Here is a 25,961-nt window from a genome sequence, read left to right on the forward strand (position 1 = left end):
GCTGATGGCAAAGTGGCGACTACCTCAATAGAAGAAAACCTGCACAGAGCCCCCACAGCAAGGAGCTGACAAAAGTACTTGCCAGATATGAACTGAAACCATGCTACTAGTTCTTGATCCCCCCATTTGAGAAAGTAACATTCAGAAACAAAGTGAGCCGGTCTGTTTTTCTTCCTTACTGAACAGGCCAGTAAAATGAACTGGACGAGAACTTGGCTATCAAAAGAAACATACAGACTCTCCCTAATAAAGCAGTATTTTGAACTCCTCTTACTAGTATTAGAAGACAAAATAATGTCATAATGAATTCCAATAATAAAAGGGACCTAGAAATTACCGAAGAAATTTTGGTGGGTCAGTCAGTGGTATGGTGGCTGGGGAAGCTATAGCCCGCATGGTTGAGTACATGGTTCAAATCCTGGACCCAGCTGCAAGACATGCCATGTGTGTGTGTACCCAAAATCCTAAGAGGAGCATGAAAGAGAAGGAACTGTGAGATAGCCTTCCTGGGGAGTGAGGTGGCTTTCTTGCTTTCCCTCTCTCTCTCTTTCTCTAGGAGCAAATGTGCCTTATAGTAAATTTTTTTAAAAAAAGTAATACAAAGAAATTTGGGTTAATACTTAGGAACACTGTTAGTCATATTTTATGGTTTTCCAGATTTCAAAGTACAAAATATTTCTGGCAGACTTTAAACGAGATTTTTTTTTTTCATTTATTTGTGGAAATCTTTCTAAGTGTGAATATGGATAAGAGAGAGAGGAGGCAGTTGAATATCCTAAAACCTCTATAATATATGTATCTTCCAAGTTACACAGTTTTTTCCCTGGCGATGCAGCAATAAACGATTAGATTAATAGAAATTTTAGGAAAAGGCTAAAGAATAGATTTCCCTCTACAAATTCTGTAGGCTTGAGTGAATACTTGCCTGTATGTATTATATAAGTACTTATATAGTTGCCTGTTTTTTTTTAAAAAAAAAGTAAAAGCAAAGGAAAATAATATAACAAAAAATAAGGCAGCTATATGCAAAGAAATTAATTAAATATGTAAATATGTACAGATTTCTTACCATCTGACCACCAAAATATATTATTGAAAAAAATGTTTAAAGACTGTTTGAAAAGATTATTGTTTGCCTGTTAGAATAAGGGTAGCGACAGTGGCTCTTGTTTTGTTTTGTTTTGAAGGCCTTTACCATAAGGTGTATGGACTCACTGGAGAAAGAGACAGTGAGAGGAAAGTGAGAAATCACTGCCCCTGGGGTGATAGCCACTCTACAATCCTGTATCCTCCTGGAATTTTGGGCAGGCATACACATACATGTGCCTGGCATGATTTTCAAGCCACCAGGTCAGGACTCGAACTGTGCCAGGCCATATGGGAGTCCAATGTCTTAAACATTACTCCACCTGCTGGTCCCAGTGGCCCTTGTTAATGTAATCTTCCTACTGAGAACAAACATCATTCCTGACATATCCTAATCCTGCAGGGTTTTGGTTTTCAGAATCATCTTTTTTTCACATGAGAGAGAGAGAATACTTCCCAATAGGTCCTTTTTTTTTTTTTTTTTTTTTGAGAGGTTTTTGCTATAGGGCGTGTGTGCTTGCCAGACAGCCAGAGAGACAGAAAGCAAGAACTCGCCCCCCCAGGGGGGAGGGCCATGCCGCAATCCCTTCTCCTCCAGGCTCCTCTCAGGATCTTGGGCACGCACACACATGCGCCCGGCGTGAGTTTAAGCCACCGGGTCTGGGACTCACACCGCAGTCGACTACGTGGGAGTACAGCGACATCGCCATTACGCTAACTGCTGGTCCCCCAATAGGGTCTTTTTTTTTTTTTTTGAGAGGTTTTTGCTATAGGGCGTGTGTGCTTGCCAGACAGCCAGAGAGACAGAAAGCAAGAACTCGCCCCCCCAGGGGGGAGGGCCATGCCGCAATCCCTTCTCCTCCAGGCTCCTCTCAGGATCTTGGGCACGCACACACATGCGCCCGGCGTGAGTTTAAGCCACCGGGTCTGGGACTCACACCGCAGTCGACTACGTGGGAGTACAGCGACATCGCCATTACGCTAACTGCTGGTCCCCCAATAGGGTCTTTTTTTTTTTTTTTGAGAGGTTTTTGCTATAGGGCGTGTGTGCTTGCCAGACAGCCAGAGAGACAGAAAGCAAGAACTCGCCCCCCCAGGGGGGAGGGCCATGCCGCAATCCCTTCTCCTCCAGGCTCCTCTCAGGATCTTGGGCACGCACACACATGCGCCCGGCGTGAGTTTAAGCCACCGGGTCTGGGACTCACACCGCAGTCGACTACGTGGGAGTACAGCGACATCGCCATTACGCTAACTGCTGGTCCCCCAATAGGGTCTTGATGCTAGATCCACTCCCCTTTTAGCTCGCCCTGGATCACAGGCACTCTTGTGTCTAGTGGAACCTTCCTGTATGGATCAGCCTTGCAAAATGTCACGTTTTACTACTGCACCACTGTGTGGCCCATCAGAATCACTTTCAATGACTGACCTATTCTATGTAATTTTTGCCTTATTGTTTAGTGGAATGAGAAGACAGCGCTTTTTGAGAAATGTTCACCATCACCCCTTTTCCAAGCTATCTAATCCGACAGGCATTAGATACAAATAAAACTTTATTGGGGAAATTGAAATGATAACTTCATACTTATATCCTTTTTACCCTCAAATATGAATGCTTGAAGTTTTTCTTTGCTTTGTTTTATGCAACCATTTAAAAACGTAATAAGAGATACACATTTCATCAGGAAGAAATGACAAGGACAACCCATAAAACAAATAGGCAGATATATATTTGACATAGTGACTGTGGAATTTATGGGGACTACTTTGGCATCTGCTCAAAATTCTTTAATGAGAATAATCACAATTAATTGTCTTACTTTGTAAAGAATTAAGCCTAGTAGCATAGCTATAGGTTTGGATTTGGGTTTCTATTTGGGTTTTCCACTGTGAACTGAAAGGACTTGTGTTTATTAATCCCCATTATGATTTAAGGAGCAATGATCCTGGCCTTCAGTGCATGAGCGAAAACATGTGCAAACACCATGTGCACATCCAACTCAACTTGGTGACAAAAGGTCGGCCACTGTGTTCCCCAGAATGCAAACTAACAAAGATTTTATTATTGCAGGCAAATAAGGAAGGCTTGCTGCTAGGCAGTGTATTTCGGGAAGTACTTATCTATGGAAGATTTTGAGTATAGGTGTGTGCATGAGAGCGAGAGAGTGAAACAGAGACACAGAGAGACTGAATCAGGCTGACATGGCGTACCTCAATCCCTTTGGTTTCCTCAATGAACCTCCTGCTGACAGAGACCAGAGCCTCCTGCGGCCATGCATGAAACCAGTCAATAGCCGTGCAGTTAACTATGGCTGGGAACTTCCGAGCTCTAACTCTCAGCGTGTGACCAACTGGAGAGAAACACAAAATGATCTGTGGAGAGACATGGGGGGCAGGGCAGAAACCGAGGGTGATGAGTGAGCAAAGAATTACATTGCAATCTTACACAATGAAAGAAAGGAGCGCAGCCAACCGTGTCATTAAACCATCCTAAAGCACTACTGAGTGGAAAGCAACATTAACCTCCCTGCTAATCGAAGTACAAACCTGTCCAAAGAGGCTGCTCCATTGGACATAGAGACACTGCCATGTACTTTCCTTCAAACGTGTCCCTCTTTAACTCTTAAACGTTTTTGATGATAATCTTTATGAGTGGGAGACTTTACTCAATTCTGCTATACAAATAACAGTGTAATAGCAAAAATTAAAATAAAAAAATCATTACAAAACAATGGCAATTCTTTCACCTTCTGTTTCCCACATTCTGTAATTTATCCAGCTCCATTAATGGATGGGATATATTTTAAAATTAAAATCCTCATATTTTACTATATTGAATGGCTATTTCTGTTCATCTCTCTGTCTCTCTCTGTCTGGCATGCACACACTCCCTATAGCAAAAAACAAACAAATAAAAACTTCCAGCATACGTGAACCCATATGATCTCACTTAAAAGGGTTTTTTAATATGTTTAGTTTATATATCATGTGTATCTAGCAGCTCAACCTACATAAATTCTAAGATCTAAAATTATGTCATGGTGATTAAAAAAATGATACCTCCCCTCTTAAAATGTTAAGTGTGTGGTACGATACTGTTGACAGCACAATGCTGTACAGTAGAATGTTTTCACGTTATGTGAGTAAAACTCTGAACTCACTGAGCAGCAACTCCCTGCATCCTCATCAATACCTCTCCAGCCCCAACCACAGCCCCAGTCCCAGCAGTCATCACTCTATTTCCTGTTTCTATGAGTCTGACTACTTTTGCTACCTCATGTTAAGTAGAAGTATGCAGTATTTGTCCTGTGACACCATGTTGGCACCATGTTCCCAAGGTGTATCCATATTGTAACATATGACAGGATTTCCATTTTTGTAGCTGAATAGTTCACTGTGTATATGTACCACATTTTTTGTTTTGTTCTTAGATTTTTTTGCCATAGACACGTGTGCTTGCTAGAGTCAGACATAGAGAGAGAGGTAAAGTGAGAAATCACCCCCATTCTGGGGTGGGAGTGGGGGAATGTTGGCCAGGCCACAGTCCCTTCTCCTTCATTCTCCCCTTGGGATTTTGGGCATGTGTACACATGCACCTGGCATGTTTTTCAGGCCGCTAGGTCTGGGATTCAAACCACAGAGTTGGCCCTGTGGGGTCCAGCACCTTAACCACCAAACCATCCGCTGGTCCTGTACGATTTTCTTTATCCATTCATCTGTCAGTAGACATTTAGGTTTCTTACCACGTCTTGGCTGTTATGAATAATACTGTGATGATTGTGAAAGTACAGCTCTCTCTTGGAGATTCTGATTTCAGTCCCTTGGGATACATACCTAGAAGTGGGATTGCTGGATTATAGGATAATTCTACTTCTAATTTTATGAGGAACCATCATACTATTTTTCATAGGGGCCACTTTGTTTTACATTCCCACCTATAGTGTATAACAGTTCTAATTTCTCCATATCCTCGCCAACAATGGTTATTTTTTTGGGGTTTTGGAATTTTTGAATAATGGCTTGTCTAAAAGATGTGAGGTGATAATTCACCCTGGTTTTGATTTATATTCCCCTGATGAGGAGCAATGTTGAGTATTTTTTCATGTAACTATTGGCCATTTGTGTGTGTTCTTTAGAGAAATATCTATTTTGAGTACTTTGCCCATTTAAAAAAATTATGTTGATTTTTAAAAACTTTGCTACTGAGTTATAGAACTTCCTTCTATATTTTGGCTATTAAACCCTTATCAAATACATTTGCAAATATGTTCTCCCATTCTGTAGTTTGCTTTGTTGCTCTGCTGATTGTTTCTTCTGCTGTGCAGGAGCTTTTTGGTTTGATGCAGTCCCACTTGTCTAACTTTGCTTTTGTTTCCTGTACTTTTGATGTCCTATCAAAGAAATCATTGCCAAGGCCAAAGTTATATTTTGCCTTATGTTTTCTTCCAGGGTGTTATAGTTCTAAGTATTATGTTTAAGTCTTTAATCCATTTAGAGTCAGTTCTTGAAGAGGGTATAAGATAAGGCTCTATTTCACTTTTTTTTTAATATGTGGTAAAATGTCTTTTAATGATGCAAAAGCTGACTGATCATTTATTCATCATATTCAAAATCCCAGTTACATATTATACATCTCAAAATTGCTAAGGGAATAAATTTTACATTTGCAACACAAAAAATGTTAAGTATCTGAAGTGATGGTTATGTTAACTAGCTTGATTTAATTATTCCACATTGTACTCATAGATCATAATATCACTTCATACCCCATAAATTTATATAGTTATAAATTGTCAATTTACAATAAAAAATATTCCAGTTGCAAACTGAATAATTGCTCTAATTTTCCATGTACTAAAGTTAAGGGGCCTCAGTTACAATGCATACTTTCCACTTATATCTCAGTTCTTGGTTCTCTCTTAATACCTTTCTTTTCTTTGCATATTGGAATATTTCTTTCCAAAAAGGTGGAAACTCATCTTTCATTTGTGTCAATTTTAGAAACTTCATTTACACATTATTATAACAAAGGAAGAAGGGAAAAAGCACCCTTTTATTTGAGATCCTGAGTAGTTGCATTATGTTTAGCCTCAGGGGGGAAAAATACGTTTTCTGCATTACTTTTAATAATATGCCTCAATAATTTTATTACGAAAATAATACAGAATGGTCACTTAAAGGACTATATTTCTTTTCCATAATTTTACAACTGAATTTTTCTTCTCTTACCTATTATTGCTTAAATAAGAATCTCATGATGCTATTTAGATCTTATGGGAACAGGTGCAGGGAGACTACTGTTTCTAAAAGATTGTCTGGGAGCTGGTTACAATCACAAATCCTGGGGCCAGCAGATGGAGTGGTGATTAAGGCACTGGACTCCCACATAGCTGACAGTGGTTTGAGTGTTGGGCTGGAGGCTTAAGAATCACGCCTCACGCGTTTGTGTCTAAAATCCTGAGAGGAGAATGGAGGAGAAGGGATTGTGGTGTGGTCATCCTCCCTGAGGATCTCTCGTTTCCTCTCTCTGTCTCTTTCTGGCTAGCTCAAGCACCCTATAGCAAAAACCTTAAAAAAAAGAAAAAGAAAAAAGAAATGCAAATTCTTGGACCTATTCCAGACCTAAGGAATCAAACCCTGAGGGTAAGATTTGGCAATTAATGTTTTCAACAAGCTCACTCAGGTGAGTCTAACACAGTGACAGTATAGATAGTATTACATTTTCTATGGAAAACTTACATGAAACATTTACTCTACGTTTTTGCAGTTGGCAAAATACTCCTAGAATCTAGGGCTCTATACACAGAGTGAAATGGAAAATTTAGAGAATTTTTAATAACAAATCATCACTAATATAAATTCTATCATATAAACAAGACCTGGGAAATGATAGAAATACACTGTTCCCTAGAAAAGGTAAGGACAGCATCATACTCAGTATCCTTATGGAGTACAAGTATTGACCCAACTTGCTGCTCAGTAATTTCTAGGTTTGCTAGAAATCAAGCACAGATTTTCTCCTAATATCTGGCTTTCCTTGATAATAGTTTTATGTGAGATTCTTTGGTAGCCCATGCTAATATCTAGAAATGGTTATTCTATTCTCTTCTAAAACAGTCTTCACAATTTTACAGAAAATCCCAGTAATCACCACACACATGAAAACAAAACAAAACAAAACAAAACAAAAAACCCACCATTATTGAGGGGGAGAAATCATCCTGGATAATTTCCCCAGTACATTTATTTAAATTTCATGGGATTAACAGAGCAAAAAATGTATAACATATTTAAAAAGTGGGGAAAAAAAGGTGTTAGATCACTTTGATAACTTACTTTTGTTTAATAGGGTCTCACCATGTTGCTGAGGGTGGCCTTGACCTTGTGATCCTCCTACTTGAGTAGTTGAGAAAGCCCCCTCCCACCCCTCCACTCCCCCCACCCCTGTGAACTGCTGCCATGTCGCTATTCCTTTTCCTCCATTTCTGCACTCTGCTGGGATTTGGGGCATGCATGTACCTGTATCTGTATCTGGCATATTTTTTAAACCTCCAGGTCTGGGATTTTTAACTACTCGGCCATGGTGTCAGCCCTATAATTTACTTTTAAAATACTTCAGGTTAGTATGAGATGCTTGTAAATACTCATTTTATTTCACACCTTAGGGGCCTTTAGTTAATATCTGAAGTATATACCAAAAAGGGCTTCACAAGTTTGGGGGTAGGGTGTTAATCAGCATTTCATGATGTGTATCAAAGTCTCACCGTTAAGAGTCAGCTACTAGAAACTTCAGTTAACTTCTCTCATGAACATAATGGCTGTTGAGGCAGTATTACAAAAGTCAGACATGATTTTCCGGTGATGAATAGTGTTCAAGATAACTGACAAAACAAATACTCTGTGTGCGCCTCCACTACTGTATGAGAAAGGAGAACATAAAAGTATACTTCAAAAGGTTCCTAGAAAACTGGAACTAAAGTACGAGTTTATTTTGGCACAAAAAATTTTCAAATCCATGTAATTTTTTCTTTTTCTTTTTTTCCTTTGGAGAGGTTTTTGCTATCGGGCACATGCGCTGGCCAAAAAGACAGAGAGAGACAGAGAGAGAGAAAGCGAGAAATCACCCCCCAGGGGGAATGGCCACACCACAATCCCTTCTCCTCTTGGGATCTTGGGCACACATGCACACGCGTCTGGCTGAGTTTAAGCCAGGGTCTGGGACTCGAACAGTGGTCGACTACATGGGAGTCCAGCGACATAGCCATTATGTTAACTGCTGGTCCCCATGCAGGTATTTCATGACCTTCCTTTTAATCAACTTTTTGAAGATATGGCAGTATCTTGGTAATTGTACCTTTGGCAGTGGCTCTCTAGACTTCAGATTTTGACCAGTTCTGTGGTAAAACAGCTTCCAAAGAGAGTCTGTCTTTTGATGTGATTTCAACTAAGGTCAGCTAAAACCTACCATGCAAATATTGCCACACCTGCCCTGAAAGAACCTTCTAAGCAGGGCTATTTGGGTCCCCAAAGGTCAGAGCTGGGACTGCAGCAAGTTTACAGGATGCGTTGTAAAACTGGCAGATGTGCCTCCCAGTTAATAAATAAGCTGCGTAGCGGCGTTCATTCTGGGAACTTCCTTTCTCTGATGCACATCCCGAGTGGGGGGTTTTGGAAAAAGAGCCCCTTCCCTCACTTGAATAGCTATCATCTATCTTTAAGTATCTAACTAAATTCACCAAAATATGCACCCTCGCCCCCTGAAAAAGCTTCTGACAATTACAACTGAACAATTGGCTTAAATTCATCTCCAACAGTGGAGGTGGAAAAAGAAGTCAGCTAGAAAAGTAAAGTTAAAAATGCCTCAGGCAGCTGTGCTCTTTTCTAAAAGCAAATTCTCACAAGTAAAAAGCAAACCCTGAAATCACCATCTATGTATTTCCGGCAGCTCTAACATTTGGATGTCAGGAACCTGCTTTTGGAATCCATACCATAGTATTTTCTATTCTTCTTTTTTTTTTCTTTTTCCCACACAGGTGTTATGACTCATTTGCAATAATTCACTCTTCTTCGTGTTTTGTACAATGTTTCAATTTCTTTTAGATAAGAGGCCACTGTAAGCACATATTTATGTGTATCTCACACACAGGGCTCAGTCCGTTTCCTCTTGTAATAGGAATCTGAATCACTAGTCACTCTGCATTTTTTTGCAGTTGATATAGTTTATCCTCAGACAGAAGCAACCTTCCCACATGCTTACTCCAGAAGCTTTTAGCTGTAACTTATGTTTGCATTTGTCCTCAAAAGCCTCAGTATCTTTCATGAATAATAAGATCTGAATCTTACCAAGAAACTTCATAAGAATGGAGGTTTAGTGCAGAAAATATTGCCCAGTTTGACTGTTTCAGTCTCACTTTATCATCATATTCTTGTCTTCCTGTATAAAGTTCTCCATCAAAATATGTGAATGTGTGTGTGTGTGTGCGTTCACGCATGTGTGAGCAATAGAGTGGGGTGTTTTATAAAAGTATTGCTGTTAGGAGGAAGAAAAAAAAGAAGAAAGTAAAGAAAAAGAAAGTTGGGACCAGCAGATGGAGTAATGATTATGTCGCTGGACTCCCACATGGCTCACCGCTATTCGAGTGTCAGACCTGGTGGCTTGCTTTCTCACTTTCCCTCTCTCTGTCTCTGGTGAATTCCTATGGCAAACATCAAAATAATAATAATGAATAAAAGAATTTTAAAAGATATCTTTATTTATTTAAATTTGACCAGAAGCGAGAAAGCAAACTGCAAGGTGCAGGGCTGGAACAGTCAGCCACGTGGGAGTCCAGAGCCTTAACCATCTTGCTACCTGCTGGCCCCACCATTATTCTACTCTTTACTTCTATGAGTTCAATTTAGGAGATTCCATATACAAGTAAGATCATGTGATTTTTTTTTCTTCCTGTGCCTGATCAATCTCAGTATCCTCCAGATTCATCCATATTGCTACAAATGACAGGATTTTCTCTTTTTAAAAGGCTGAATGGCATCCATGATTTATATAGGTGTCTTATTTTATTATTCCTCCATGATGGTTATCATGGTTGTTTCCATATCGTGGCTATTGTCAATAATGCTGCAATGAACATGGGAGGGTAGGTACTCATTCAGCATGTTGATTTCAGTCATGCAGGCATATATCCAGGAAGGAGAATTACTGGGTCCTATCATATATATATTTTTTTAGTTTGGGGAAGACCATTCCTACTGTCTTCCACAATGGTGTACTAATTTACTTCCCCACCAGCAATGTGTAAAAGTTCTCTCTTTCCTCTCCTTCCTCTCCAACACTTAATTATCTTTCATCTTTTTGAAGAAAGCCCTTCTAACAGACGTGAGGTGATAATCATTGTAATCTAGTAACATTTTAATTTCAGTTCTTTTCAAAAGATCTGACACACAAACACATTCAATGCATACTTACACTCATTTCCTTTTTAGATAGCACACAAGGAAATCATTCCCATGACCTTTGTATTATAATATTGGACATTACAGATTTTTATAAGAGGTGTTATTTTTACATCAAAGAGTTATTTTATTTCTAAAAAATTTTGCCAGAAGCATGTACACTCACATGGGGGGGGGGAGAATATTAGTGAAAATGTACCCCCTATGGGGCATGGTAATGTTGTCACCTCTTCTCCGCCATCTTTTCCTCCTTTGAGGGTTGGGCATTTGGATCATACATGCACATGTGACTGGCATGCCCCACAAGCCACCATATCTGGGACTTGAAGTGCATGGCTGGCCATGAGGGATACAGTTGCCTTAATTGCCAGGCCACAGGCTGGTGCCCAGGGGGTTTTATTTAACTACCCTACCTTCATTCCCTCCCTTCCTTCCAACAATAAGACTCTTCCATTCATGAAGAAGATTGCATGTGAAATCCCAACCAGTAGCAAGGAGCAAACCCTTTTCTGTGGCGTAAAGCATAAGAGCCTCATCACTGATTATTAGCAAGGCCTGTGCTGTCCACATGCTGCTTTCCAGGCTGATATGCAACTCACAGCTGTGTATAGTAGGTTTTTGTTTTGTTTCGTTTTGTTTGTTTGTTTTTAAACTGCCAGAGGATACATGGACCTCTGAGAAAGAACAAAGTGACTCAAGGGGAGAGGGAAAGCACCTCCCAATGGGGCATGGTCACGCTGCAATTCCTTCTCTTCCATTTGCCCATCTTCTTGAGGTTTGGGGCACGTATGCACACGTACTGAACATGTGTTTCAAGCCACTGGGATCAGCCATGTGGGATTTGGTCCCTTAACCACTAGACTAGAAAGTTAGCTGTATTTGAGCTTTTTTACACAAGAGGAAGGATATATCATGTCTACCTATGTTAACATCTTTCAGCTCATGTTATGTGCTACCATGTGAATCTGCCCCTTGGATATAAGTGTTGGGAATTTCTCTCAAGAGTATCAACTTCCCAAGATATGTTACTATAGGAGCCAAGAACAAATCAACCACCTTGTTTGTTGCCACATGCTACATATAAATTACTCTCTTCTATCCAAGAAGAAAAGGAAAAAGGTTCAATAGAGTCTGAAGAAAAAATACTACCAGACCAAGAAAAATTGTAAAAGTACATTGTAGACTGAAGGGAAAAGAATTCCTTTGAGGTAAATTGAACTTATTGGGTCATTGTAAAAATCATGATGTATTTTTCTCTTCAAAAATGCATTATAACTTTTCCAGTGACCCAATAAAAATCTGAAAAGGGCTGGCCCCATGGCCTGGTTATGAAGGGAGCAGATCTCACACAGCCAACTGTGTGTTTAGAATTCTAGGCTCAGTGGCTTGAAACACATACCAGGCATGCATGTGTGAATGCCTCACATCCTGACAGGATGGGGAAACGAAGAAGAAAGAATTGTGGGGGGTGTTTTCGCCTTCTTCCTTTCTCTCTTTATCTTTCTCTGCAAGCTCATGCATCCTCTGGTTAAAAAAAAAAAGAAAGAAAGAAAAAAGGAACTAAAGACATTCTTAGTACTCTCAAGAGGACAGAAGAAAATAAAAAGAATCCATAATAAGAAAACAGGCCAAGAGCAAGGAAAATCAAAGAAGGAGGTTTAAATAAGAAGATATATAATGAATTGTAACAGTTTTCTTAAAAATAATATTAAAAATGTTTTAAAAAATCTCGAGGCACATTTTGTCCAGTACTTAATGATAGGATGTTAATGGCATTCCTATTAAAATTAAATATAACAGGGCTGGCAGGTGCGTGGCGGTTAAGGGTACTGGACTCCCACATGGCCTACGGTGGTTTGAGTCCCAGGCCTGGCGGCTTGCTTTCTCACTCCCCCCACCCTCACTCACTCACTCTGCCTCTCTCCCGTCAAATCAAAATAAAGAAATAAATAAAGTTAAGTAATTCTTTTAAAAAATTAAAAATAAGAAAGATAGTAACTATAAACAAAATTTTAAATGCTGTTCAGAAAGTACAGCTATAATAAGACAAGATATATACAAAGGATAATTTCTAGAAAGGAGTAAAAGTTAAAGATGGAAATGAGCAAGAGGCATGATAGTTAAGGTGCTGACTCCTACATGGCTGACTGCTATTCAAGTCCCAGACCCAGTGGCTTGAAGCTCATGCCAAGTGCCTGTGCATGTTTGCCCGAAATCCCAGGAAGAGAAGAGATTGTGGTATGGCCATCACCCTGAGGGGCGATTTTTCACTTTCCCTTTCAGTGTCTCTGTCCATCTCTAGTGGATGTACATGCCTTGTGACAAAATGCCTTAACAAAAATAAGTTAAAGATGATGTAACTGTCTACCCAGAAAACTTGAAAGAATAAAAATGCAGTATTTATGGCAATTAATAAATATTCTTTAAACTGGTGGTAAAACACACACCTAAGTATCCGTACATCCCTTCTTCCCTCCATCCAATGGTTTTCTTATATACCCACAATAATCATTTAAAAATTTGGCAGCAATGAAAAATCATATAAAATAGTGAGAAAAGAATTTAATGAGAAATGTGTAAAATTAATATGAAGATAACTCGCTCCTTTATTAACGGTAAATTAAAGACATTTGGCCTAAAGGAAGAGATGTGCTACCAATGCGGAAGAGGCTAATTATTATAAAGATGCTAATTCTTCCCAAATTCATTAACACATTTTAGGTGATTCTAGTAATTCCCAACAGGTTTAGCAGAATTTAGCAAAGTGATTTTAAAGTTCGTATGAAATATTAAGAATATCAAGGGATATTTTGGAAAAAGAGGCTATTGAGAAAAACAGTCACACTATCATAGAATAAACCTTAAGTCATAATAAATAAAGCAATGTAGGTAAATGGATAGAAACATTCAATATTGTAAAATATTAATTATCCCAAAATTAATCTAGATAGTCTCAATGGATTTTTTTTTATGTGAAACTGATCTATTGCTTCATCTGGGAAATTAAAGGTACAATAGCTACTAAGAAAATGTAGAAGAGAATTTTGCTCTACTAGATTCTAGGATATACTATAAAACTACAATAAAGAAAACACTGTGGCATCCATGCAGGCATAAACAAACAGGTTAATGAGACATAACAGAGAGCCCCAAAGTAGAATCCCAGATGTCTAGGCATTTAATACAAGATAGAGAGCGTTTCAAATCTGTGGTAAAAGGAGAGCTTATATAATAAAAGGTGTTAGAACAATTGGGGAGTAAAAAGTAGGAAAGTCACCCTATACTCTACATAAAATTCATAGCTAAACATTATAAATTAATTTAAGAAAGTTTTTTATATCTAGGTAGTGTGGAAATGCTTCCTAAAAAAGCCTTAACACAGAAACCATAAAGAAGGAATCTGACATATTTTTCACATGTATAATTGGAAATTATATCATAAACAACGCTAGCAGAATTATGATAAACTTTTTTTTTGAGAGGTTTTTGCTATAGGGCGTGTACACTCACCAGACAGACAGAGAGAGACAGAGAGACAGAAAGTGAGAAATCACCCCGCAGGGGGTATGGCCACGCTGCAATTCCTCCTCCTCCATTCTCCTCTCGGGATCTTGGGCACGCATGCACACGCGCCTGGCGTGAGTTTTAAGCCACCGTGCCCGGGGCACGAACCGCAGTCGACTACATAGGAGTCCAGTGACATTGCCATTATGCTAACTGCTGGTCCCAGAATTATGATAAACTTTTGAGAAAAGCTGGCAACATGTAAAACAGACAAAGACATTAGGACATATGAATACTATTCATTATATAAAGATCTCCTATACATCGATATAAAAATCCAAACAAACCAATAGGAATTTGGCAGTGGGCATAAATGGATAAAAGCTGTTTTAGAGAAAAGGTTATTTAGAATACAGTACATTTAAGTTAAATAGTTTGCTCTATACACCATTCTCACAGAAAAAGTAAACAGAACAGTAATTAAGAAAAACGGTATGAGCCAGTAATCTCACTTTTGGGTATGCATCCCAAAGAAGGGAAATCAGGATGCCAAAGAAATATCTGTACTCTGAGTGCATACTACAACACTATTCACAACAGCCAAGATAGGGAATCAACCTGACTGCCTATCAACAGATGGATGGAGAAAGAAAACATGTACATAATGGAACATTATTCAGCCTGTGGCAACACTGGTGAGCCTAGAGGAAATGAAAGACACATACTGCATGTTCTCACTCATTTGTGGAAGCTAAGAGATTTGATTGCATAGAAATGGAGAGTGGAAGGGTGAGTTCTAGTGGAAGGGTGAGTTCTAGTGGAAGGGTGAGTACTAGTGGAAGGGTGAGTACTAGTGGAAGGGTGAGTTCTAGTGGAAGGGTGAGTTCTAGTGGAAGGGTGAGTACTAGTGGAAGGGTGAGTTCTAGTGGAAGGGTGAGTTCTAGTGGAAGGGTGAGTACTAGTGGAAGGGTGAGTACTAGTGGAAGGGTGAGTTCTAGTGGAAGGGTGAGTACTAGATCCTGGAAAGCAGAGGGAAGAGAGGAGGATAAGGAGAACTTGCCCAACAGATATACAATTGCAGTTAGGTAAAAGGCATGAGTTTTAGAGTACAATAACAGAATAATTCCAGTTAATAACAATTTAGTCTATATTTCAAAATAGAAGAGAGGATTCTGAATGTTCACAACATGAAGTAATGATATATGAGGTGATGAATGTTCATTACCCTGATTTAAATGACAAACATTGTATTCTTTTATTGAAGAATCACATTGTACTCAATAAATATTTACATCTATTATATGTCAATTAAAAGTTGTAAGAAAGCGGAGCCAGTAAGTGGTGTGGTGGATAAGGCACTGAAATCCCAAAAGGCCAACCGTGCTTCCAGTCTCGAACTCAGTAGCTTGAAAATCACTCTGAGTGCATGTGTAGGTATGCCCAAAATCTTGAGAGGAGAATGACAGAGAAGGAACTGCAGTGTGGCCATCCCCCCAGGAGGTGATTTCTTTTCTTTTTTCTTTTCTTTTCTTTTCTTTTCTTTTCTTTTCTTTTCTTTTCTTTTCTTTTCTCCTTCCTTCCTTCCTTCCTTCCTTTCTTTCTTTTTTTTCTTTTAGAGAGATTTTTGCTACAGGGTACATGTGTTTGCTGGAAAGACAGAAATCAAGAAAGCACTCCAGAGGATGGTCATGCCATAATCCTTTCTCCTCCAGTCTCCTCTCAGGGTTTTGGGCACACATACCCATGTGCCTGGTGTGAGTTTTAAGCTGCCGAGTCCAAGAGTTAAACTATAGTTGACTACATGGGAGTCTAGTAATGTATCCATTACACCATCTGCTGGTCCCCAGGAGGTGTTTTCTTTTTTTCCCTCTCTCTATCTCTTCGTGTGTCTGTCTGGTAAGTGCACATACCCTATGATAAAAACAAAAACAAACAAACAAAAAGTTCTAAAAAGAAAGGAAACAGTATGAGATGTGACCTAAATTTTTTCAGTTCTGAGTATATATTTGGAATGTATTTATTACCTAGATGGCTGAGAGGAGATGTACCATTATGCTATCTCTTAGACAATATAAGAATAGTTTTTATTTTCTTCATATGATTCTGTATTCTTAAACTCTCTACAATGAGCATATACTTCTTATATTATCAGAAATGGATCTCTCTACATATAACTAAGTGGATAAACAAGACAGAGAACTAAACTCTTAGGAAAGAATCAGGGCTGCTATGTACATCAAGCATCCTTTGCCCTATAGTATCAGATGGACAGAAAGGAGAGAGCAAGAAAGTTACTGGGTTAACCAAAGTCCACAGAAAAGATGACGAAGTGCTGTATTCTAGCAGGAAGATGAGAACTGACACAGGCAAAGATGCACGTAAACAACTGTGAAGGAGAGACGGCACTGAGCATGTACTTACTGGCTTATTTGCAGGATACACATCTGATCATCCTAAATGGGACTGCCCAGGGGGATTCAGGGGTCACATTTTGTATGCCAACAGGTTCTCACTGTCCCTGTATTCCAAATGGGAGCTGACTTTGGGTGGTGAGCATGGGTAATGGGGTGGCAACTTCACATCAGTGAGCCTGAACTGCCAGGTGTGCCGCAGCCCTGGCGGCACCTGCACGCCCCACGTGGTCCAGCTGGGGACAAACGCAAGGGGGAGCACAGATCTTCAGGAATTCTGAGCCTTTACTCTATCTGGTGAATATGTAATACCTGACACCAACGTAGAGCAATGTGGAATTCTTTTTTAAAGTTCCAAGGATTTGGGGCTAACATATATGGGTTGAAAAGAAAGAAGCTGCCATTTTCAGGCTAATGGGCAACTCGGTTTTTTTTGCTATATGAGTTCTCTTTCAGGGTAAAGAGGATGGTGCTGGACATTTGCCTTGCTCATGAGGCATCAAACAAGTGACAAGGCGAAGGGGTCAAATGTGGAATCCCTCCTCTGGACAGAGATTCCTCCGTAGCATTAAAGACAAAACAACAGAAATGATCCACCTCCTACTTGTTTTAGATGTGAAGAGACAGATTATTCAGTTAACAGTCCTGTGACACTTGGGGGGAAATGATCCATACCTAACTGCAAAATACGTTCTAGCTTGCATGGAGTTATGGACTAAAAAACAAGCTATGAAAAGGATTAGACAACAATAGAGACGACTGTAAAACTGCTTTCAGTGTTGGTAAGGCCTGTCTGCGCACAGAAGCAAAGGAAAAGACTGATGATTGTGAAACCATAAAATGCAAAACTTCTGTGTATCGAACTGTCCTATATGAATGGTGCAAATCCAGGAAGGAAACCAGAGATGCTATAAAGAAATTTACTGGGTAAATGCTGATACTTCTTTATTTTTTTCAAAGGTTTTTGCCACAGGACTCATGTACTTGCCAGAGAAGAGATGAAGAGAGAAAAATATTTAGAAATCACTCCCCCCTCCCCATGGGGAATGGCCACACTACAATCCCTTCTTCTTCATTCTTCTCCTGGGAGTTTTGGCACACATGCACATGTGCCTGGCGTGATTTTCAAGTTTCCAGGTTTAGAACGTGAACCATGGAGTTAGTCCTGTGGGAATCCAGCACCTTAACCACCATGACACCAGCTGGCTCCGGTAAATGTTTTTTTTGACAAGATATATATCCAGACTCAAAAGTTAATGTAAGACCTAACAGTAAAACTTTAGAAACATCCCCATTAAAGGAAGAATCAAGATAAGATTCCTACTCTCGCCGTTATTATTTAACATTGTTCTCTAGTATTTACCAATGCAGCCAGGGAGGAGAAGAGATAAACTGAGCAGCAGGGAAGACAAAGTGTCCTCACCTGCGTGCTGTATGATATCAACCAACTACCAGAAACTGAAGAAGACATACAGGGCTGCTATGTACATCAAGCATCCTTTGCCCTATAGTATCAGATGGACAGAAAGGAGAGAGCAAGAAAGTTACTGGGTTAACCAAAGTCCACAGAAAAGATGACGAAGTGCTGTATTCTAGCAGGAAGATGAGAACTGACACAGGCAAAGATGCACGTAAACAACTGTGAAGGAGAGACGGCACTGAGCATGTACTTACTGGCTTATTTGCAGGATACACATCTGATCATCCTAAATGGGACTGCCCAGGGGGATTCAGGGGTCACATTTTGTATGCCAACAGGTTCTCACTGTCCCTGTATTCCAAATGGGAGCTGACTTTGGGTGGTGAGCATGGGTAATGGGGTGGCAACTTCACATCAGTGAGCCTGAACTGCCAGGTGTGCCGCAGCCCTGGCGGCACCTGCACGCCCCACGTGGTCCAGCTGGGGACAAACGCAAGGGGGAGCACAGATCTTCAGGAATTCTGAGCCTTTACTCTATCTGGTGAATATGTAATACCTGACACCAACGTAGAGCAATGTGGAATTCTTTTTTAAAGTTCCAAGGATTTGGGGCTAACATATATGGGTTGAAAAGAAAGAAGCTGCCATTTTCAGGCTAATGGGCAACTCGGTTTTTTTTGCTATATGAGTTCTCTTTCAGGGTAAAGAGGATGGTGCTGGACATTTGCCTTGCTCATGAGGCATCAAACAAGTGACAAGGCGAAGGGGTCAAATGTGGAATCCCTCCTCTGGACAGAGATTCCTCCGTAGCATTAAAGACAAAACAACAGAAATGATCCACCTCCTACTTGTTTTAGATGTGAAGAGACAGATTATTCAGTTAACAGTCCTGTGACACTTGGGGGGAAATGATCCATACCTAACTGCAAAATACGTTCTAGCTTGCATGGAGTTATGGACTAAAAAACAAGCTATGAAAAGGATTAGACAACAATAGAGACGACTGTAAAACTGCTTTCAGTGTTGGTAAGGCCTGTCTGCGCACAGAAGCAAAGGAAAAGACTGATGATTGTGAAACCATAAAATGCAAAACTTCTGTGTATCGAACTGTCCTATATGAATGGTGCAAATCCAGGAAGGAAACCAGAGATGCTATAAAGAAATTTACTGGGTAAATGCTGATACTTCTTTATTTTTTTCAAAGGTTTTTGCCACAGGACTCATGTACTTGCCAGAGAAGAGATGAAGAGAGAAAAATATTTAGAAATCACTCCCCCCTCCCCATGGGGAATGGCCACACTACAATCCCTTCTTCTTCATTCTTCTCCTGGGAGTTTTGGCACACATGCACATGTGCCTGGCGTGATTTTCAAGTTTCCAGGTTTAGAACGTGAACCATGGAGTTAGTCCTGTGGGAATCCAGCACCTTAACCACCATGACACCAGCTGGCTCCGGTAAATGTTTTTTTTGACAAGATATATATCCAGACTCAAAAGTTAATGTAAGACCTAACAGTAAAACTTTAGAAACATCCCCATTAAAGGAAGAATCAAGATAAGATTCCTACTCTCGCCGTTATTATTTAACATTGTTCTCTAGTATTTACCAATGCAGCCAGGGAGGAGAAGAGATAAACTGAGCAGCAGGGAAGACAAAGTGTCCTCACCTGCGTGCTGTATGATATCAACCAACTACCAGAAACTGAAGAAGACATATTAAGTAGCTGGTTTCTAAGTTTAAAAATCAATAGCTTCCCTATATACAAATACTGTGACATTATAAAATTTTATTAAAGAAATATGCCTCCAGGGTGGCCCTGTGGCCTAGTGGTAAGGGAGCCAGATGCCACATGGTCAATGGTGGTATAAATTCCAGTCTCGGCAGCTTGAAAAACATGCCCCAAATCCTGAGAGAATGGACAAAGGAGAAGGAATGGTGGCTAGACAATGCCCTGGGGGAGGTACACTTTCTCCCTTTCATGTGTCTGGCAAGCACCTGCACCTTCTGGAGAGAGAGAGAGAGAGAGAGAGAGAGAGAAAGACTCCTTCAATAAAAGCAGTGAAAGATTTTACATCATAAAAATCAAATTATCCGTAATATAAAATAATGGGCCAGGCAGTGGAGTGGTGGTTAAGGCATCTGGATCCCATGTGGCTGACTACAGGGTTAGAGTCCCGGACCTGGTGGCTTGAGAAACACCTGTGTGTGCCCAAAATCCTGAGAGGAGATTATAGGAGAAGGGATCGAGGTGTGATCATCCCCCCTTTCTCACTTTACCCCTCTGCCCCCAGAAAGCACATATACTCTCACGCTATAGAAAAAAGAAATCATTCAGCAAGATTTCAATCAAAATTAAACTGGGATACACTCAGAATTTGACAAAATGATTCTAATGGGTACCAGACATAAACATGTGAGTACAAATAGGAAAGATCTGACAAGAACAAGCAGTAAGATACCAAAATACATAATAAAGCTTTAATAATTAACATAGTGCAATGCTGGGATCAGTAGTAAAGAGACTTAACAAGAAAACAGAGAATCTGGAAAAAGATTCAATTATTGGATTGTCCAAAAAGTCATGACATACTTTTCCTATACAAAGTGCATCATGACTTTTTCAACAACCCAATAATATGGCTATCTGACATACAATAAAGGTGGTACTTGAAACTGGTAAGGAAGAAATACATGATGTTGAGATAAAAAGGTAACTTTTAGGGAAAATAACCTGAACCCTCTCAACTTACTCTTTACAGACATTAAGAAATATATTCCATAGGTGGTCCAGTTTCTTTTTTTGGGGGGGAGAGATTTTTTGCTATAGGGCGCGTGCACTCGCCAGACAGAGAGAGACATAGAGACAGAAAGCGAGAAATCACCCTCCCAGGGGGGATGGTCACGCCACAATCTCTTCTCCTCCATTCTCCTCTCGGGATCTTGGGCACGCACGCACATGCGCCCGGCATGAGTTTTAAGCCACCGGGTCCGGGACGCGAACCGCGGGCGACTACCTGGGAGTCCAGCGACATAGCCATTACGCTAACTGCTGGTTCCCAGGTGGCCCAGTTTTAAACATAGTGCATGAAAGCATATGAGCATGGGAATGATTGATACCCCCGCTTTTTAACTATTCCAAAATCCATTTCCAATATTATACATATGGGTAGTGTACCAAGATCAATTAGTCCCTCCCCCAGACTCGTTGGTAGCAGGGATGTGTGTGACACAGTTGTGGCCAGTCAAACATTAGCTTAGGGTTTCGGAGGAGAGCTTTGGTCTCCTGATAGACTCAGTCCCCAAGTTCTCTCCTCTTTTCTTCCTCCTGTATGGGATGTGAACTTCTCTACACATCACGATGAAAGCTGACAGGAGGGAAAGATGAAAAGAACATGGGGCTCTCACAGCGACACTGAGCCAGTGTAGACTGATGAATCTGAAAGGGCTAAGGAACTGTGTGTTGGTGTCTGTGGTTATTATTTGTAGCCTAACGAGGTTGCAACCACTTCTAGTGAAGATACTATTGGAGAGTAAAATTATTTCTTTTTCTTTCTTTTTAAATTTTTTAGAGAGATTTTTGCTATAGGATGTGTGTGCTCACCAGAGAGACAGAGACAGAGAGACAGAAAGCATGAAATCACCCACCTTCCCCCCTGGGGAGGGATGGCCATGCCGCAATTCCTTCTCCTCTAGTCTCCTCTTGGGATTATGGGAATACGCGCACATGCGCCCAGCATAAGTTTGTTTTTTAAATTATTTTTATTTAACTTTATTCATTCACTTATTTATTTCAATTTGACCATAGAGGGACAGAGTGAGAGAGAGAAAGCGAGAGAGCACAAGCTGCCAGGTCTGGGAATCGAATCGCAGTCAGTCATGTGGGAGTCCAGCCCTCTTAACCACCAAACCACCTGCCGGCTCCCCAGCATGAGTTTCAAGTCGCTGGGTCTAGGACCTGAACTGTGCTCAAGTACGTGGGACTCCAGTGATGTAACCATTACACCATCTGCTAGTCCCTAGGTTTTTTGCCATAGGGTACATGCACTTGCTGGAGATAGAGAGAAGGAAAGTGAGGAGTCATTCCCCTTAAGGAAAATGGCTACACTGCAGTCCCTTCTCCTTGTTCCTCTCAGGATTTTGCACATGGACACACATGCACCTGGTCTGATTTTCAAGCCACTGGGTTTGAGACTTGAACTACTGTCAGCTGTATGGGAACCCAGCTCCTTAACTACCACACCATCTGCTGACCCCAATACTTGCTTAATTTTACCAAAAAAATAAAAATATAAAAAATAAAGCAAACACTGATGAATACATATTAAAAAATATTCTAAATAAACATGTACTATATAGAATTAAAAGATAAATGTTATTGGGATGAGGGAGAGGTAATTGGAAAAAAAATTTAATAGACAAAAAATGAAAAATTATGTGTTGATAACATTTATGGTAATGTCTTTGACTTGAGTAATATGCATGTTTTCATGCTGGGAAAAGCCATGTTGTATATTGTAAAGATGTACAGTGATAAAATGTAAATAAAAAATCAGTTAGAAAAGGATAAATGCTAGAATAGGAAAATATATATGAGATTCATGTAAATCTAATTTCTTAATATAGAGAACTTCTATAAACAAAAATACAATTTAATACAGGTAAATGGACCCTCTGTGAATTAGTGTCAAGAGTTTCTCAGCATCACATCTGCTGTATTCTTTTACTTGAAGCAGTTATAGCCCACCTAGTTCAAGGAAAAGGAATCTAGACCTCATCTGTTAATTAAAAAATAAAAAAGAATAATAATTTGCAGGCCTGTTTTAAAACTACCACAAGCTATAACTACCGAACCTAGCAATTCTCCGTTTAGAAGTCTGTCCTATAGAAGCAAAGTTAAATAGAAATGATGTCTGTAAAAGATGGTCATTCTCACATAAGCAAGGGTTCTCCAAGTTCTGCTTGCCTCCCAATCATCTGAGGAACTTGGTAAAACAGGTAACAGATTTCCAGAGCCCACCTGAGATGGTGTGCTGTTAAGATGCTGTGCTTTGCACAGGCTAGGACCACATACCACATAAGTGTGGTTCCTGGTTGAACCCCAAAGCTGAGCACAGGGATACACACTGTAATCATGCTGATTTGGGGAGGCTGATGCAGGATGACTGCAAACTTAAGGCTAGTTTGGAAGATAAGACCCTGTCTAAAAAAAAGAGTCTGCCTAAAATGATAATAAAAATAGGGCCAGCAGATAGCCTAGTGGTTATGTTGCTGAACTCCCACAGGGTCAACTGTGGTTTAAGTCCTGGACCCAGAGGCTTAAAACTCAAACTGGGGTTTGGGGGGTGTCTGGCAGGTAGTGTGGTGGTTAAGGCACTGGACATTCCCACGTGGCTGACCACAGTTCGAGTCCCGGACCTGGTGGCTTGCTTTCTCACTTTCCTTCTCTTTGTGTGTCTGCCTTTCTCAGGTCAAATTAAAAATAATAGGTGAATGAATAAATAAAATTAATAAACAATTCTAAAAAGAGAAAACTTAAAAAACCAAACAAACTCAAACTGGGCTCCAGTGCATGTATGCCCCAAATCCCAAGAGCAGAATGGAGGAGAAAGGATTGAAGTATAGGCATTTCCCTTGGGGGGTGATTTCTCACTTTCTGTCTTTCCGTCTCTGTCTCTCTGGTAAGCACACATGCCCTATAGTAAAAATCTTTTAAAAAATACATAAATACAAATAAATAAATAAAAATAAATTGTAGAAAGCCACATGTGGTGGTGTGTGCCTGTTGACTTGGGTTGGAGGCTAAGGTAGGAGGACCATGACGTGGCTAGAACCTGCCTAAAAAAACAAACAAAACATAACATAACAGAGATTTCTTGGCTCCAACCAGTGTCTAGTTTAGAAAGTCTGCGGTACGGCAGGAGAATCTGTTTGTTTGTTCAAGTTTCTTTTCTTTTTTCCCTTCTCCTCCCCCTTTCTTCTTTCCTTCCTTCAGTAAGGGAGACAGAGACAGACAGACAGAGAAAAAGCAGCCCCAACTGGGTCCTAATGTTGTGATCTACCCACACCTTCAGGCAGCCCCATATCATGGGCAAGTATGTGCCTGGCATACTCAGGGAGGTCCCTGGACTTGAACTGGGAACCTTCCTATGCAGAGTATGGCATTTTCCCACCACCTCACCATCCTGCTCCCTCCAGGTGATGTCAATTTTGTTACTCTGAGGAACAGTCTCTGAGAACCACATTACTCTCTCAAGTTCTATTATTGTACTTGTTTTCCCAGTCCATGGAGAAAATGTGCTTGAAATATACACACCAGGGGAAATCCCTATCTTGTAATTTATCAAACATAGTTTTAGCGACATTTTTTATAATGAAAAAAATTTCTGGGTAACTGATCCTTACATTCTAACTCTCTAAAGCTCTGTCCAGAATTGTTCAGTAAAGTTAATGTGAAGTTTGAAATGGTAGAGTGTAGGAGAAACCTAGTTACTCTACTTTCCAGTCTTCTAGCAAATAAATATTCACAGCAGTTGCCACTTCCCATCCCTTTGCCTCTGATACTCCTATAGTACTTTTCCTGAAGTACTGACATAATAATTACTCTTTTAATTCAAAATTCCCCTCACTGCTCACAGACTTATAACCCCCTTACTTCGTCCCAGTTGATGTTTTCAGACCTATCCACCTTGTTCCTCCAGCAGGAAAAGGAATTCTACACTCCAGTCTTTTAGAGCCATCTCTGGCTTCTCCCAATATGTACCGTACGGTTTACCCTTATATAAATGCTATTTTCTCTCCCTGAGAGTTCCTCTCCATAAATTCCGACCCACACTTGCCACATGGCCATCACTAAAAAAACTCTATTCAGGAAGGACACCGCACTCCTGTGTGATCTAGTTACATTTTTCTTGTATGGCAATTACCATTTTTTCATGGTGGGAGAATGGAGGGACAGAGAGAGGTATTTGTGACAGGGTCTCACTGAGACTCAATCTTCCTGCCCCAGCCTTTCACCTAGCTAGGATCACAAGTGCCCGCCACTGGCCGGCCTGTGAGGTTGGGCCAGGACCGAATCCAAACGTTCCATGTGGACTCAGCCATCACATAGCATCATCCTGCTTGCACGCTGAGGCTGGGCCCTTTTTGACAATGATCTGTAATGTCTCCTGTATCCTATTATAACAGCATAAGCTCCTCAAGGACAGAGACCACGTGCAGGTCATATGAGTATTGCAAACACCCCTCAGCACAGTGTTCCCTGGAGCTCAGCATCCCAGGAGACTTTAGGATGCAGGCATGTAAAAATGCATCATGTCCTCTCAAAATGAATCACTGACATTCAAGTCCTAATATAAATCTTAAAATAGAATTATATCATAGTTTCAAAGGCAAGTTTTAAATAATATACAACTAAAGCAAGTGTCTCTTACTTTGAGCTGTAGTCGCACCCTGGCCAAAAAGAATTTCCAGCAATTTTCTTTGGAATCCACCATGCCCAGACCACGAACTTCATTACGAATTCCAGAAATGACCTTGTCCACATCTTCATCACTGAACAGATCCAGAATTTCTCCTGCCCCCCACCAAAAAAAAAAAGAGTAGATTTGCTCAAAGTATGACACAATTTAAGTTTCAGATATGACTTTTTAATGTATAAAATGCTTTATAAGACAAATTACAGCTTAAATGATAAAGTCAGAACTTGAAATCAGAAAGGCCATTTTTCTTTTTCCTTTTCTTTTTTTTCCCTGGGTTTTTGCATTTACAGGACACATCGAGGACATCAATGATGAACACCCCCACTAAGCCCGTACATGTAGGAATAACATTTACTTCACGGAAGGCCTTTCCAAGCACTTCGCATCCATAAGCAGACTAAGAAAGCACTACACCTCAAATTAGTTAGGTTTATAGGTTTCTCCCCAAAGACTGCCCCAGCAAACATTTCAAAGACAAATTATCTCTCTTTAAAGTTCACTGAAACTACAGATAATTTGTCATTGGGGAAGATCTTTCAAGAAATGTGTTGGTTTAATCACCTGATGCCAGCAAGTCATTAATCAGCACCAGAAAGCTCTCATCTAGAACC

General features: G+C 40.2%; 1 protein-coding gene across 1 annotated transcript in view; it reads right to left on the minus strand.

Annotated features, from left to right (window-relative positions):
- The window catches only part of LOC102498647 (dynein heavy chain 11, axonemal), a gene marked incomplete at its 5' end in the record, with an annotated part of 215,821 nt that overhangs the window by 167,417 nt on the left and 22,443 nt on the right, over nt 1-25,961 (minus strand). The window contains 3 exons of the mRNA XM_006169843.2: nt 3,295-3,456; nt 25,303-25,445; nt 25,912-25,961. The exon at nt 25,912-25,961 is cut by the window's right edge and continues 12 nt beyond it. Coding sequence (XP_006169905.1) covers nt 3,295-3,456; nt 25,303-25,445; nt 25,912-25,961 — 355 coding nt within the window. The remainder of the gene's footprint in view (nt 1-3,294; nt 3,457-25,302; nt 25,446-25,911) is intronic.

The sequence above is a fragment of the Tupaia chinensis genome, unplaced genomic scaffold, assembly GCF_000334495.1.
Source record: "Tupaia chinensis unplaced genomic scaffold, TupChi_1.0 Scaffold147534_1, whole genome shotgun sequence".
NCBI lineage: Eukaryota > Metazoa > Chordata > Mammalia > Scandentia > Tupaiidae > Tupaia > Tupaia belangeri.